The sequence below is a fragment of the Pseudophryne corroboree genome, chromosome 2 (genome assembly GCF_028390025.1).
Source record: "Pseudophryne corroboree isolate aPseCor3 chromosome 2, aPseCor3.hap2, whole genome shotgun sequence".
Classification (NCBI taxonomy): domain Eukaryota; kingdom Metazoa; phylum Chordata; class Amphibia; order Anura; family Myobatrachidae; genus Pseudophryne; species Pseudophryne corroboree.
The window spans coordinates 929777947-929795161 of NC_086445.1; the positions used below are offsets into that span (position 1 = coordinate 929777947).

The 17215-nt window shown below is 47.8% G+C and overlaps 1 protein-coding gene across 15 annotated transcripts in view; it reads left to right on the forward strand.

The window, feature by feature from the left end:
• Positions 1-17215, forward strand: part of TSPOAP1 (TSPO associated protein 1) — a 941658-nt gene that overhangs the window by 764433 nt on the left and 160010 nt on the right. For 14 of the 15 annotated variants that reach the window (XM_063956204.1, XM_063956202.1, XM_063956206.1 and 11 more), the window contains 2 exons: positions 14889-15071; positions 15747-16826. In XM_063956204.1, the coding sequence (XP_063812274.1) occupies positions 14889-15071; positions 15747-16826 (1263 nt within the window). The remainder of the gene's footprint in view (positions 1-14888; positions 15072-15746; positions 16827-17215) is intronic. The other variant, XM_063956216.1, reaches the window with a different exon arrangement.

The following is a 17215-nucleotide window of genomic DNA, read 5'->3' on the forward strand; positions in this document are numbered from 1 at the left end:
AAGGAAAGGAGTTACTGTGGGTAGTGGTAGGGAGGGGTAAGGGTGGGTAGATTCTGATTTAGCAGCTCACCTCCCACTTCAGGTCCCAGCTCAGCTGGAGGTCAAGAAGCTGCACTTCACCCTAGAGCACCTCCACTATGGTCTCCTTGTCCAGCCTCCCAAACACCGTCCGGCAGGCGACTCTCCTGCTCTTGGTGCCCTTCTCCGGCAGCTGTCAGGGTATCCTGTGCCTGGGAGTTTCTGTGGGTAGCGAGGCTGGGGGTGAACATCTCCGGCTTGTACGGCCGCATCTCTCGCGGGCGGCATCAGACAGATCTGGTACTCTGGTAGAAGCCCACAACACTGCCACGGTCAGAGGGCAGCTCCAGGGTGTTGGTGGTCGGGTCATAGATGAAGTCATGAAGGAGCTCCACAATAGTACAGGGTGACTGTGGTGCCGAGGATGGGAGCTCTATGAGCATGTGACCATTCCCGTCTCCTCTCTGAAACATGCCACGTAAATTCCTCAGCTCCTGCCGGGTACCTCAGCTGATGCATCCAGAACTGAAGGTGCCCACAGCCGGCTCTTCCTCCACTTCTTAAAGGCCTCGGAGACATTACAGGAGCCACAGGATTGGGCGAGACACCCATTCTCTCAGTGTAAAATCTTAGTCACACTGGTGACTGGAATTTATCGAGTCCTGGATTATATGTACAGCAAATATTGCTTTATTTAGTGTTAACATATTACGCAGTGCTTTACAGAGCATGTAAATCATTTACACCAGACAGTTGAACCCATTACCCCAGCATTGAGAGCTAGAAATACTGCCACTTACTGTGTCACCAATATGGGATGATAAAAACATTTTTATCTTTTCCATACATGAAAGATACAGGGATTCAAACTTGGTATAGTAGTGAGCTACATACAAAATAGTTAATCTTTCTCTATCGTCCTAGTGGATGCTGGGGTTCCTGAAAGGACCATGGGGAATAGCGGCTCCGCAGGAGACAGGGCACAAAAAGTAAAGCTTTAGGATCAGGTGGTGTGCACTGGCTCCTCCCCCTATGACCCTCCTCCAAGCCTCTGTTAGATTTTTGTGCCCAGCCGAGAAGGGTGCAATCTAGGTGGCTCTCCTAAAGAGCTGCTTAGAAAAGTTTAGCTTAGGTTTTTTATTTTACAGTGAGTCCTGCTGGCAACAGGATCACTGCAACGAGGGACTTAGGGGAGAAGAAGTGAACTCACCTGCGTGCAGGATGGATTGGCTTCTTGGCTACTGGACATTAGCTCCAGAGGGACGATCACAGGTACAGCCTGGATGGTCACCGGAGCCTCGCCGCCGGCCCCCTTGCAGATGCTGAAACGAGAAGAGGTCCAGAATCGGCGGCAGAAGACTCCTCAGTCTTCTTAAGGTAGCGCACAGCACTGCAGCTGTGCGCCATTTTCCTCTCAGCACACTTCACACGGCAGTCACTGAGGGTGCAGGGCGCTGGGAGGGGGGCGCCCTGGGAGGCAAATGAAAACCTTTTTGGCTAAAAATACCTCACATATAGCCTCCGGGGGCTATATGGAGATATTTAACCCCTGCCAGAATCCGTTAAGAGCGGGAGACGAGGCCGCCGAAAAAGGGGCGGGGCCTATCTCCTCAGCACACAGCGCCATTTTCCCTCACAGAAAGGCTGGAGGGAAGGCTCCCAGGCTCTCCCCTGCACTGCACTACAGAAACAGGGTTAAAACAGAGAGGGGGGGCACTAATTTGGCGTTAGAAATATATAAAAAAGATGCTATAAGGGAAAACACTTATATAAGGTTGTCCCTATATAATTATAGCGTTTTTGGTGTGTGCTGGCAAACTCTCCCTCTGTCTCTCCAAAGGGCTAGTGGGTCCTGTCCTCTATCAGAGCATTCCCTGTGTGTGTGCTGTGTGTCGGTACGTGTGTGTCGACATGTATGAGGACGATGTTGGTGAGGAGGCGGAGCAATTGCCTGTAATGGTGATGTCACTCTCTAGGGAGTCGACACCGGAATGGATGGCTTATTTAGGGAATTACGTGATAATGTCAACACGCGCCAAGGTCGGTTGACGACATGAGACGGCCGACAAACAATTAGTACCGGTCCAGACGTCTCAAAAACACCGTCAGGGGTTTTAAAACGCCCGTTTACTTTAGTCGGTCGACACAGACACAGACAGGGACACTGAATCCAGTGTCGACGGTGAATAAACAAACGTATTCCTTATTAGGGCCACACGTTAAGGGCAATGAAGGAGGTGTTACATATTTCTGATACTACAAGTACCACAAAAGAGGGTATTATGTGGGATGTGAAAAAACTACCGTAGTTTTTCCTGAATCAGATAAATTAAATGAAGTGTGTGATGATGCGTGGGTTCCCCCCGATAGAAAATATGGGCGGTATACCCTTTCCCGCCAGAAGTTAGGGCGCGTTGGGAAACACCCCTTAGGGTGGATAAGGCGCTCACACGCTTATCAGAACAAGTGGCGGTACCGTCTATAGATAGGGCCGTCCTCAAGGAGCCAGCTGACAGGAGGCTGGAAAAATATCATAAAAAGTATATACACACATACTGGTGTTATACTGCGACCAGCGATCGCCTCAGCCTGGATGTGCAGAGCTGGGGTGGCTTGGTCGGATTCCCTGACTAAAAATATTGATACCCTTGACAGGGACAGTATTTTATTGACTATAGAGCATTTAAAGGATGTATTTCTATATATGCGAGATGCACAGAGGGATATTTGCACTCTGGCATCAAGAGTAAGTGCGATGTCCATATCTGCCAGAAGATGTTTATGGACACGACAGTGGTCAGGTGATGCAGATTCCAAACGGCACAAAGGTGTATTGCCGTATAAAGGAAGAGGAGTTATTTGGGGTCGGTCCATCGGACCTGGTGGCCACGGCAACTGCTGGAAAATCCACCGTTTTTACCCTAAGTCACATCTCTGCAGAAAAAGACACCGTCTTTTCAGCTTCAGTCCTTTCGTCCCTATAAGAGTCATATCTGCCCAGGGATAGAGGAAAGGGAAGAAGACTGCAGCAGGCAGCCCATTCCCAGGAACAGAAGCGTTCCACCGCTTCTGACAAGCTCTCAGCATGACGCTGAGACCGTACAGGACCCCTGGATCCTACAAGTAGTATCCCAGGGGTACAGTTTGGAATGTCGAGACGTTTCCCCTGCGCAGGCTCCTGAAGTCTGCTTTACCAAGGTCTCCCTCCGACAAGGAGGCAGTATGGGAAAAAATTCACGAGCTGTATTCCCAGCAGGTGATAATTAAATTACCCCTCCTACAACAAGAAAAGGGGTATTATTCCACACTATATTGTGGTACTGAAGCCAGAAGGCTAGGTGAGACCTATTCTAAATCTAAAAAAATTTGAACACTTACAAAGGTTCAAATCAAGATGGAGTCACTCAGAGCAGTGATAACGAACCGGGAAGAAGGGGACTATCTGGTGTCCCGAGACATCAGGGATGCTTACCTCCATGTCCCAAATTTGCCCTTATCACTAAGGGTACCTCAGGTTCGTGGTACAGAACTGTCACTATCAGTTTCAGACGCTGCCGTTTGGATTGTCTACGGCACCCCGGGTCTTTACCAAGGTAATGGCCGAAATGATGGTTCTTCTTCGAAGAAAAGGCGTCTTAATTATCCCTTACTTGGACGATCTCCTGATAAGGGCAAAGTCCAGGGAACAGTTGGAGGTCGGAGTAGCACTATCTCGGATACTGTTACAACAGCAGGGGTGGATTCTAAATATTCCAAAATCGCAGCTGATCCCGACAACAAGTCTCCTGTGCTTAGGGATGATTCTGGACACAGTCCAGAAAAAGGTGTTTCTCCCGGAAGAGAAAGCCAGGGAGTTATCCGAGCTAGTCAGGAACCTCCTAAAATCAGTGCATCATTGCACAAGGGCCATGGTAAAAAAAATGGTGACTTCCTTCGAAGCAATTCCAGTCGGCAGATTTCATGCAAGAACTTTTCAGTGGGATCTGCTGGACAAATGGTCCGGATCGCATCTTCAGATGCATCAGCGGATAACCCTATATCCAAGGACAAGGGTGTCTCTCCTGTGGTGGTTACAGAGTGCTCATCTTCTAGAGGGCCGCAGATTCGGCATTCAGTTTTGGATGTTGGTGACCACGGAGGCCAGCCCGAGAGGCTGGGGAGCAGTCACACAAGGAAAAAATTTCCAGGGACTGTGATCAAGTCTGGAGATTTTTCTCCACATAAATATAGCTAAGGGTAAATTTATAATGCTCTAAGCTTAGCAAGACCTCTGCTTCAAGGTCAGCCGGTATTGATCCAGTGGGATAAAACATCACGGCAGTCGCCCACGTAAATAGACAGGGCGGCACAAGAAGCAGGAGGGCAGTGGCAAAAACTGCAAGGACTTTTCGCTGGGCGGAAAATCATGTGATAGCACTGTCAGCAGTGTTTCATTCCGGGAATGGAAACTGGGAAGCAGACTTCCTCAGTAGGCACGACCTCCACCCGGCAGAGTGGGAACTTCATGGGGAAGTTTTCCACATAATTGTAAACCGTTGGGAATTACCAAAGGTGGACATGATGGCGTCCCGTCTGAACAAAAAACGGGACAGGTATTGCGCCAGGTTAAGAGACCCTCAGGCAATAGCTGTGGACGTTCTGGTAACACCGTGGGTGTACCAGTCGGTGTATGTGTTCCATCCTCTGCTTTTCATACCTAAGGTACTGAGAATTATAAGACGTAGAGGAGTAAGAACTATACTCATGGCTCCGGATTGGCCAAGAAGGACTTGGTACCCGGAACTTCAAGAGATGCTCACAGAGGACTTATGGCCTCTGCCGCTAAGAAGGGACTTGTTTCAGCAAGTACCATGTCTGTTCCAAGACTTACCGCAGCTGCGTTTGACGGCATGGCGGTGGAACGCCGGATCCTAAGGGAAAAGGCATTCAGGAAGAGGTCATTCCTACCCTGGTCAAAGCCAGAAAGGAGGTGACCGCACAACATTATCACCACATGTGGCGAAAATATGTTGCGTGCTGTGAGGCCAGGAAGGCCCCACGAAGAAATTTCAACTCGGTCGATTCCTGCATTTCTTGCAAACAGGAGTGTCTATGGGCCTCAAATTGGGGTCCATTAAGGTTCAAATTTCGGCCCTGTCGATTTTTCTTCCAGAAAGAATTGGCTTCAGTTCCTGAAGTCCAGAAGTTTGTCAAGGGAGTATTGCATATACAACCCCCTTTTGTGCCTCCAGTGGCACTGTGGGATCTCAACGTAGTTCTGGGATTCCTCAAAACACATTGGTTTAAAACCAGTCAAATCTGTGGATTTGAAGCATCTCACATGAAAAGTGAACATGCTCTTTGACCTGGCCTGGACCAGGCGAGTATCAAATTGGTGGTTTTTTTCTCAAAAAAGCCTATATCTGTTTGTCCATTCGGACAGGGCAGAGCTGCGGACTCGTCCCCAGTTCTCTCCCTAAGGTGGTGTCAGTGTTTCACCTGAACCAGCTTATTGTGGTGTCTTGCGCCTACTAGGGACTTGGAGGACTCCAAGTTGCTAGATGTGGTCAGGGCCCTGAAAATATAGGTTCCAGGACGGCTGGAGTCAGGAAAACTGACTTGCTGTTATCCTGTATGCACCCAACAAACTGGGTGCTCTTGCTTTTAAGCAGACTTTTGCTAGTTGGATGTGTAATACAATTCAGCTTGCACATTCTGTGGCAGGCCTGCCACAGCCAAAATATGTAAATGCCCATTCCACAAGGAAGGTGGGCTCATCTTGGGCGGCTGCCCGAGGGGTCTCGGCTTTACAACTTTGCCGAGCGGCTATTTAGTCAGGGGCAAACACGTTTGTAAAATCCTACAAATTTGATACCCTGGCTAAGGAGGACCTGGAGTTCTCTCATTCGGTGCTGCAGAGTCATCCGCACTCTCCCGCCCGTTTGGGAGCTTTGGTATAATCCCCATGGTCCTTTCAGGAACCCCAGCATCCACTAGGACGATAGAGAAAATAAGAATTTACTTACCGATAATTCTATTTCTCGGAGTCCGTAGTGGATGCTGGGCGCCCATCCCAAGTGCGAATTATCTGCATTACTTGTACATAGTTACAAAAATCGGGTTATTATTGTTGTGAGCCATCCTTTCAGAGGCTCCGCTGTTATCATACTGTTAACTGGGTTCAGATCACAGGTTGTACAGTGTGATTGGTGTGGCTGGTATGAGTCTTACCCGGGATTCATAAATCCTTCCTTATTGTGTACGCTCGTCCGGGCACAGTACCTAACTGAGGCTTGGAGGAGGGTCATAGGGGGAGGAGCCAGTGCACACCACCTGATCCTAAAGCTTTACTTTTTGTGCCCTGTCTCCTGCGGAGCCGCTATTCCCCATGGTCCTTTCAGGAACCCCAGCATCCACTACGGACTCCGAGAAATAGAATTATCGGTAAGTAAATTCTTATTTTTTCCAGCACTCAGTTTCCCTCTCCCCTATACCTGACACCCAGGACCAGGTTTTTTAGATCGATGCTCTCTTTTCTTTATTTTGTTTAATTTATTTAATTTTCTTTATTTCTCTGACGTCCTAGTGGATGCTGGGGACTCCGTCAGGACCATGGGGATTAGCGGCTCCGCAGGAGACGGGGCACAAAAATAAAGCTTTAGGATCAGGTGGTGTGCACTGGCTCCTCCCCCTATGACCCTCCTCCAAGCCCCAGTTAGGTTTTTGTGCCCGTCCGAGCAGGGTGCAATCTAGGTGGCTCTCCTAAAGAGCTGCTTAGAAAAAGTTTTTAGGTTTTTTATTTTACAGTGAGTCCTGCTGGCAACAGGCTCACTGCAACGAGGGACTTAGGGGAGAAGAAGTGAACTCACCTGCGTGCAGGATGGATTGGCTTCTTAGGCTACTGGACACCATTAGCTCCAGAGGGATCGAACACAGGCCCAGCCATGGAGTCCGGTCCCGGAGCCGCGCCGCCGACCCCCTTGCAGATGCCGAAAAGTGAAGAGGTCCAGAAACCGGCGGCAGAAGACTTTTCAGTCTTCATGAGGTAGCGCACAGCACTGCAGCTGTGCGCCATTGTTGTCACACACTTCACACCAACGGTCACGGAGGGTGCAGGGCGCTGCAGGGGGCGCCCTGGGCAGCAATGAGAATACCTTGTTCTGGCAAAAAAATACATCACATATAGCCCCTGGGGCTATATGGATGTATTTAACCCCTGCCAGGTCTCACAAACTCCGGAGAAGAGCCCGCCGAAATAGGGGGCGGGGCCTATCTCCTCAGCACACAGCGCCATTTTCCTGCTCAGCTCCGCTGCGAGGAAGGCTCCCAGGACTCTCCCCTGCACTGCACTACAGAAACAGGGTAAAACAGAGAGGGGGGGGGGGCACTTTTTTGGCGTTTTTTGATATATATTAAGCTGCTATAAGGGAGACAACACTTCTATAGGGTTGTTCCTATATATTTATAGCGCTTGGGTGTGTGCTGGCAAACTCTCCCTCTGTCTCCCCAAAGGGCTAGTGGGGTCCTGTCTTCGATAAGAGCATTCCCTGTGTGTCTGCTGTGTGTCGGTACGTGTGTGTCGACATGTATGAGGACGATGTTGGTGTGGAGGCGGAGCAATTGCCGGTAATGGTGATGTCACCCCCTAGGGAGTCGACACCGGAATGGATGGCTTTGTTTATGGAATTACGTGATAATGTCAGCACATTACAAAAATCAGTTGACGACATGAGACGGCCGGCAAACCAGTTAGTACCTGTACAGGCGTCTCAGACACCGTCAGGGGCTGTAAAACGCCCTTTACCTCAGTCGGTCGACACAGACCCAGACACGGACACCGAATCTAGTGTCGACGGTGAAGAAACAAACGTATTTTCCAGTAGGGCCACACGTTATATGATCACGGCAATGAAGGAGGCTTTGCATATCTCTGATACTGCATGTACCACAAAAAGGGGTATTATGTGGGGTCTGAAAAAACTACCTGTAGTTTTTCCTGAATCAGACGAATTGAATGAAGTGTGTGATGGAGCGTGGGTTAACCCCGATAGAAAACTGCTAATTTCAAAGAAGTTATTGGCATTATATCCTTTCCCGCCAGAGGTTAGGGCGCGCTGGGAAACACCCCCTAGGGTGGATAAGGCGCTCACACGCTTATCTAAACAAGTGGCGTTACCGTCTCCTGAAATGGCCGCCCTCAAGGATCCAGCGGATAGGAGGCTGGAAACTACCCTGAAAAGTATATACACTCATACTGGTGTTATACTGCGACCAGCCATCGCCTCTGCATGGATGTGCAGTGCTGGGGTGGTTTGGTCGGATTCCCTGACTGAAAATATTGATACCCTAGATAGGGACAGTATTTTATTGACTTTAGAGCAATTAAAGGATGCTTTTCTTTATATGCGAGATGCTCAGAGGGATATTTGCACTCTGGCATCGAGAGTAAGTGCGATGTCCATATCTGCCAGAAGAAGTTTATGGACGCGACAATGGTCAGGTGATGCGGATTCCAAACGGCATATGGAAGTATTGCCGTATAAGGGGGAGGAATTATTTGGGGTCGGTCTATCGGATTTGGTGGCCACGGCAACAGCCGGGAAATCCACCTTTTTACCTCAGGTCCCCTCCCAACAGAAAAAGACACCGTCTTTTCAGCCGCAGTCCTTTCGTTCCTATAGGAACAAGCGGGCGAAAGGACAGTCATATTTGCCCCGAGGCAAAGGAAAGGGTAAGAGAGTGCACCAAGCAGCTTCTTCCCAGGAGCAGAAGCCCCCCCCCCGGTTTCTGCAAAGCCCTCAGCATGACGTTGGGGCTTTACAAGCGGACTCAGGGGCGGTGGGGGGTCGACTCAAGAATTTCAGCGCACAGTGGGCTCACTCACAGGTGGACCCCTGGATCCTGCAGATAGTATCTCAGGGTTACAGGTTAGAATTCGAGAAGTCTCCCCCTCGCCGGTTCCTAAAGTCTGCTCTGCCAACGTCTCCCTCAGACAGGGCGACGGTATGGGAAGCCATTCACAAGCTGTATTCTCAGCAGGTGATAGTCAAGGTACCCCTCCTACAACAGGGAAAGGGGTATTATTCCACACTATTTGTGGTACCGAAGCCGGACGGCTCGGTAAGACCTATTCTAAATCTGAAATCTTTGAACCTGTACATACAAAAATTCAAGTTCAAGATGGAGTCACTCAGAGCAGTGATAGCGAATCTGGAAGAAGGGGACTTTATGGTGTCCCTGGACATCAAGGATGCTTACCTGCATGTCCCAATTTGCCCTTCACATCAAGGGTACCTCAGGTTCGTGGTGCAAAACTGTCATTATCAATTTCAGACGCTGCCGTTTGGATTGTCCACGGCACCTCGGGTCTTTACCAAGGTAATGGCCGAAATGATGTTTCTTCTGCGAAGAAAAGGCGTATTAATTATCCCTTACTTGGACGATCTCCTGATAAGGGCAAGGTCCAGGGAACAGCTGGGGGACGTAGTAGCACTAACCCAAGTAGTGCTGCAACAGCACGGGTGGATTCTGAATTTTCCAAAATCTCAATTGACCCCGACGACACGTCTGCTGTTCCTGGGAATGATTCTGGACACGGTTCAGAAAAAGGTGTTTCTTCCGGAGGAGAAAGCCAGGGAGTTATCCGAACTTGTCAGGAACCTCCTAAAACCTGGGAAAGTGTCTGTGCATCAATGCACAAGAGTCCTGGGAAAGATGGTGGCTTCTTACGAAGCGATTCCATTCGGCAGATTCCACGCAAGAACTTTTCAGTGGGATCTGCTGGACAAATGGTCCGGATCACATCTGCAGATGCATCAGCGGATAACCTTATCGCCACGGACAAGAGTGTCTCTTCTGTGGTGGTTGCAAAGTGCTCATCTGTTAGAGGGCCGCAGATTCGGCATACAGGACTGGGTCCTGGTGACCACGGATGCCAGTCTGAGAGGCTGGGGAGCGGTCACACAGGGAAGAAACTTCCAGGGAGTATGGTCAAGCCTGGAGATGTCTCTTCACATAAATATACTGGAGCTAAGAGCGATTTACAATGCTCTAAGCCTGGCAAAACCCCTGCTTCAGGGTCAGCCGGTGTTGATCCAGTCGGACAACATCACGGCAGTCGCCCACGTAAACAGGGCGGCACAAGAAGCAGGAGAGCAATGGCAGAAGCTGCAAGGATTCTTCGCTGGGCGGAAGATCATGTGATAGCACTGTCAGCAGTGTTCATTCCGGGAGTGGACAACTGGGAAGCAGACTTCCTCAGCAGACACGATCTACACCCGGGAGAGTGGGGACTTCATCCAGAAGTTTTCCACATGATTGTGAACCGTTGGGAAAAACCAAAGGTGGACATGATGGCGTCTCGCCTCAACAAAAAACTGGACAGGTATTGCGCCAGGTCAAGAGACCCTCAGGCAATAGCTGTGGACGCTCTGGTAACACCGTGGGTGTTCCAGTCAGTGTATGTGTTTCCTCCTCTGCCTCTCATACCAAAAGTACTGAGAATTATACGGCAAAGGGGAGTAAGAACGATACTCGTGGCTCCGGATTGGCCAAGAAGAACTTGGTACCCGGAACTTCAGGAGATGCTCACGGAAGATCCGTGGCCTCTACCTCTAAGACGGGACCTGCTTCAGCAGGGACCGTGTCTATTCCAAGACTTACCGCGGCTGCGTTTGACGGCATGGCGTTTGAACGCCGAATTCTAAGGGAAAAAGGCATTCCGGAAGAGGTCATTCCTACACTGGTAAAAGCCAGGAAGGAGGTGACTGCACAACATTATCACCGCATTTGGAGAAAATATGTTGCGTGGTGCGAGGCCAGGAAGGCCCCCACGGAGGAATTTCAATTGGGTCGATTCCTACATTTCCTGCAAACAGGATTGTCTATGGGCCTCAAATTGGGGTCCATTAAGGTTCAAATTTCGGCCCTGTCGATTTTCTTCCAGAAAGAATTGGCTTCAGTTTCCTGAAGTCCAGACTTTTGTAAAAGGAGTACTACATATACAGCCCCCGGTTGTGCCCCCAGTGGCTCCGTGGGACCTTAATGTAGTTTTGGATTTTCTCAAATCCCATTGGTTTGAGCCACTCAAATCGGTGGATTTGAAATATCTTACATGGAAAGTAACCATGCTACTGGCCCTGGCTTCAGCCAGGAGAGTGTCAGAATTGGCGGCTTTATCGTATAAAAGCCCATATCTGATTTTCCATTCGGACAGGGCAGAACTGCGGACGCGTCCTCATTTTCTGCCTAAGGTGGTGTCAGCGTTTCACCTGAACCAGCCTATTGTGGTGCCTGCGGCTACTAGCGATTTGGAGGATTCCAAGTTGCTGGACGTTGTCAGGGCATTGAAAATATATATTTCAAGGACGGCTGGAGTCAGAAAATCTGACTCGCTGTTTATACTGTATGCACCCAACAAGCTGGGTGCTCCTGCTTCTAAGCAGACGATTGCTCGTTGGATTTGTAGCACAATTCAACTTGCACATTCTGTGGCAGGCCTGCCACAGCCTAAATCTGTCAAGGCCCATTCCACAAGGAAGGTGGGCTCATCCTGGGCGGCTGCCTGAGGGGTCTCGGCATTACAACTCTGCCGAGCAGCTACGTGGTCGGGGGAGAACACGTTTGTAAAATTCTACAAATTTGATACCCTGGCTAAAGAGGACCTGGAGTTCTCTCATTCGGTGCTGCAGAGTCATCCGCACTCTCCCGCCCGTTTGGGAGCTTTGGTATAATCCCCATGGTCCTGACGGAGTCCCCAGCATCCACTAGGACGTCAGAGAAAATAAGATTTTACTTACCGATAAATCTATTTCTCGTAGTCCGTAGTGGATGCTGGGCGCCCATCCCAAGTGCGGATTGTCTGCAATACTTGTACATAGTTATTGTTACAAAAAAATCGGGTTGTTATTGTTGTGAGCCGTCTGTTCAGAGGCTCCTACGTTTGTCATACTGTTAACTGGGTTCAGATCACAAGTTGTACGGTGTGATTGGTGTGGCTGGTTTGAGTCTTACCCGGGATTCAAAATCCTTCCTTATTGTGTACGCTCGTCCGGGCACAGTATCCTAACTGAGGCTTGGAGGAGGGTCATAGGGGGAGGAGCCAGTGCACACCACCTGATCCTAAAGCTTTATTTTTGTGCCCTGTCTCCTGCGGAGCCGCTAATCCCCATGGTCCTGACGGAGTCCCCAGCATCCACTACGGACTACGAGAAATAGATTTATCGGTAAGTAAAATCTTATTTTTTCTATACTGAGCGGTTGGTGGGTCAGCATTTGTGACGCTCCCACAGTCGGTCAGGGCACTGGCAACAGGGTCACGATCTCCAGCACACACCTGGGAGCCATGGCTGACATGTCATCGAGTAGGTAAGACGGCTCCCTAATTGCTGGTAACTGCACACATCCCAGCTATTACCATTGGTGTTCCAACGGTGTTCCTCCCCAGAGATAAACTACAGTCCTTGCTGGTCAACATTCATACCTTTTTGGGTAAAAGTTAAGTGCCAATCCACTCCTGCATGCAAATCCTGGCTGTCTGGTCTCCACCTTTTGAGTAGTGATGAGCGGATTCGGTTTTACTCGGTTTTACTCGGTTCTCAAAACGGCATCTTATTGGCTCACGGATGTCACGTGTTTTGGATAGCCAATAAGATGCCGTTTTGAGAACCGAGTAAAACCGAACCTCGCTCATCACTACTTTTGAGATGGTGGAATATGCCCAGTTTCACTACTGTCCTTAACAATTTGATATCCTTGTTCGGTGAACCGCACCCCTCTGCACCTGAAGGCCCAGATGAACATTTTTCCTCAGGAGGTCTGCCACATTCTCCTGTGGTGGCTCCACTAGTCCCACCTGGATAAAGGCTGCCCCTTGCAGATCTGGGACTGGGTCCTGCTCACGACCGATGCAAATCTTTTTGGGTGGGTTGGCGGTAACGTGTCAACAGACGTTTCAGGGTCAGGGATAGTTAAGGAGACATTCTGGAGCTCCAGGTAGTTTACAAGGCCATCTGTCTGGCAAAGCCCCTTCTCCAGCAATCAGACGGTCAAGGTTCTGTCAGACATGTGACAACCGTGCCTGCATTAATCATTAGGGCGGCACCCACAGTTGAAGCACCATGAAGGAAGTGAGTCACATCCTTCGGTGGGCAGAGTGATAACTCCCTGTTCTGTCAACATTCCTGCAGGGCATCCTCAATGTGCAGCTCCATTCATTCCTCCGGTGGCTCCATGGTAGTTTTCTTTGGTGCTTCAGTCAGTTTTCTTTGGTGCTTCAGTCTTCCTCCTTTAAGCCTTTGGACACGTTGGGCATTTGCTGGCTTCCTTAGAAAAAGTCTTCCTCCTCACCATTACATCAGCCTGTAGATTGTCTGACTTGAGCATATTGTCAATCCACTTTTTTTATTTTTAACTCTGACAGGGCTGCCCTTACGATGCAATTGGGTTACCTCCCTAAGGTAGTATCCAGGTTTCATATCAACCAGAAGAACATTGTCCCTTCTTTCCAGGTACCGGATTCTTCTACGGAGCATTCTCTCTTTGTCCTGTATGGCTTTAACAAACACAGCTGCCCAGCTCCTAAGCAGACTTTAGCCGGATGGCTCAGTTTGACTATCCACGAGGCTTATTCTGCAGCAGACCTCTCTGCCCTTGCCATGGTACGGGCGCATTCCACCTGGTCAGTGGGTGTTTCTTGCGATCTCAATGGGGTGCCTCAGCAGAGCAGTTTTGTAAACCAGCCATGTGGTCCTCTGCCCATACTTTCAACAAATTATATTCTTTTGACACCTTAACCTTCACAGATGTGAGTTTCTGACAAAGAGTTCTTAGCACAGATCAGTAGCATACCCTCCCTTAGGGGGACAGCTTTGGGACATTCCAGAGTAAATCCCTGTGTCCACCATGGATGCAAGAGGAAAGGGGATTTTTTCTCTCAAAGTCAGTGGCGGACACAGGGCTTCCACTCTGACGCACCTGAATTGCAGGGGTTTTTCGCACTGTTAAAGGTTACTCTTTTCACCTCCAGTGTGTGCGTTTGAACTGTGTGTATGCCGTACTTCATTCTCCTTCCTCTTGCTCCTTGCATTGGTCTTGTTAACTTAACTAGTCCTCTAGGCTGGGGGGAGGGGTATGGGGGAGAAGGGAAAAGATGATTAACTGTTTGGTGCCCAGCCTCCAGCTCACCACTATAGCCAGTATGAAGTCCTGTGTCCCCGTGGACTTCTAGAAAAGGATTTTACAGGTAAGAACAAAAATAGCTTTATTCTAGTAAGTGCAACATTGTTCAGCTGACGCAAAGGATACGTTAATGCTTCTGGTCTATGCCACCAAAAAATATTCAAACATTTATTGAAGCGGAGAATGATGCAGAGTAATCCAGTGTTTCTTGCCTGTTTATTTATGATGCATTATTAATTAAGCTCATGTGTTTATTTTGTTAAGAATACTCACCCTCTTACATATGCTTGTATGGGTTGGGTCCTGACCACCGGTCACCATACCAACACCAGAATCCCGGCTTTCAGATGCCTGGGGGGGAGGGGGGTTGAATGGTACAAAGCCCCTTGCGGGCTTGGTCTCGCCACAGGTTATATTGCCACTCTATGGGTGTCGTGGACACCCATGAGTGGGAATAGTCCCTGTTAGTCAACATGCAGACTGTCGGGACTGTAAGGGGGTGGGATTCTGGTCTTGGTCTTGTGACCAGCGGTCTCCTGACCGCCAGTCACGTAACTGCCTCCCGCTCGTATGGGTTGCCATTTCTTACGATTCTGAAATATCATTATTAAGTTGTGATGTTTGTTATCAAGATCCTCAAATAGTTGTTACCATGTCTAGTAAATGTAAATATAGTTATATGATTACTAAAGTTGTTGCTTTATATGAATCAGGTGGCTGGTGAATCGTTGTCAGACACACATTCAAGTGTCACACATATTGATCACAGTCGTAGTTCTAACCTCTCTGACATCCTGGAGGAAGAAGAGGACGAGGAAGATGATCCCCATGCTAATCCCAGTGTCAAAAAGTTGGGTCATCCCTCATTAAGGGCAGGGGCAGACAGTAAAGGGAAGGTATGTTAAGCAGGTTTTCTTAATACTATAGATATTGGAAGTGGATATTCAAATGTTAAATAGCCTAGGGTAAATTTTAAATTTTAAACAATTATAAATGTGAGACCTAGGTTTATTAATTATACATTTGAGACCTAGGTTTATTATTTTTTCAATGTGAGACCTAGATTTAGTAATGATATCACTGTGTACTCTTAGTTTGGATAATTTTTACCGTGTATATAGTTTTGCTTCTTCTTTATCATTTTTCCTTAGGCAAGTGGGAATTAGCTTTGCTTTACGCTAACATAACCTGTATAGTGCATTCAAATATTCAGAATTGATCTTTTTAAGCCACAAAGGGATTTAGATTAGGGATAAATCTTAAATACGCACCTTTATCTCCATTGATGTATTGGTTTAACTAGAAATTGCTTCTTAAAAATGTGTTATTTAGTGAAGTTCCTTCATGAAAAGTGACACACTATAATAATGGAATATTTTTTTTTTATATTTTCAGTAAGCGGTTTGGTGTTTTTCATAGTAAAATCTTAATTTTTATTGGTACATACTCATTGAGCAGTAACATTTGCTAGTTAGGCGTAAGATAGCTTATAATGTCACCTCCCTATTTATACTGTTCTCAGTATGTTTGTTATACTCCTGTGCTTTTGATTCCTTTGAAAACACTTGTAGTTGGACTGTTGTGAGACAGACAGCGATGAGGAAATTCTTGAGAGGATTCTGGATCTGCCTCTGCAGAAACATTGCAGTAAGAAACTATTTAGTATACCAGAGGTAACTGAAGAAGAAGATGAAGAGGAGGAGAATAATTCTCCACGCATTATTTCCAAAACCCTGCTTTGCCACATGGAGACACAGAAGTACCAATACATGAAAGCTCAGGTTGCATTTCCACAGAATACCATAACTGAAGCTTGTGTAAACTTACCCACAGAGACGTGTGGCAAAGAGATGGCTGCAAACAGCCGCAAAGCGGAATGTGTCGGTGAAAACTGTGCCTGCCTTGATCAGGATTGGCATCTGAAATCAAAAAGTTGTGTTTCCTATTCTTCACCTGACTATGTGAAGCAGTCTGTTTCTGAAAGCATTACATGGAATGCAAAAAGAGACAACCATGTAAATGAAAGAACCCACAGTCTCACAGAGCCAAACCGAAAAAGACAGAATGACGGCAGGGAGCACTGCAGCCGATTATCCCCTAGTTCTAACCAAGCAGGATTTTACAATTCCAGATTCTATAACCAGAAAGAGCTGGTAGCAAACAGTACATCTCGGGAAACCTCCACAATAAGCCGCAAAAGTTTGAAAACCAAGCAATCTCGACATTATCAAAGGCATCGGCTCGCTGGTCCCACGAACGCTAAAGCAAAAGTTCCTAGTCCTTTCACCACTAACTATTTAGAAATTGATGTAGAATATGATACAGAAGAGGAGGAGGAGCTGTTATCCCCAGCTCGCTGTGTCTTTCGGACTAAAGTTGATCTATGGGATGACAGCTCTCAGACAGACAGGGAAGGGTGGAGTGAAAGCTCCACCTGCTCTGAGCCTATCCAGTATACAAGAAAGAAGAAGGAGGTTAAGAGACCAATTAAGGTTCATGCTGTAGAAACAGAATACGCCAAGGAATCACAGCCTCGACTCCACGTTGGAAAAATCTATGGAACCCAGCAGGGCAGCAATAGTTTTGAACAAGTTAGCAGAGCAGCAAGTAATAAAACTCTGATGACAGCTCGATGGGCATATGCTGAAAAGGTGATGCTTGATTTCCCAATTGTTTCCTCCCCTCCGTGGTTTTTAGATGCCATATGTAGTGGCTGTAGCTTTGCTAGCGCCATCTCGTCTTCGTTTGCTTTATACGTGGTCTCAGACATCTACCAGCTGAAAATCGGCATTGTGGAGCTTACTCACGGCTGCTCATTGACTGCTTTTGTATTGAGTGCTTTGTATAGTGCTTTATTAAACATACAGTATTCCTTATCGAATAATTTACACAATATATGTCAATTTAGAATGTTATATGCTGCATTCTTTCAGATATGGGTTTCCCATGGCTTGAAGCACCATATTTAGTTAGATGTTTTTTTTTCTTTCTTTAAAATAACATTAAAAAGACCTTTTTTTTTCTTTTTCTTTTTGTGTTA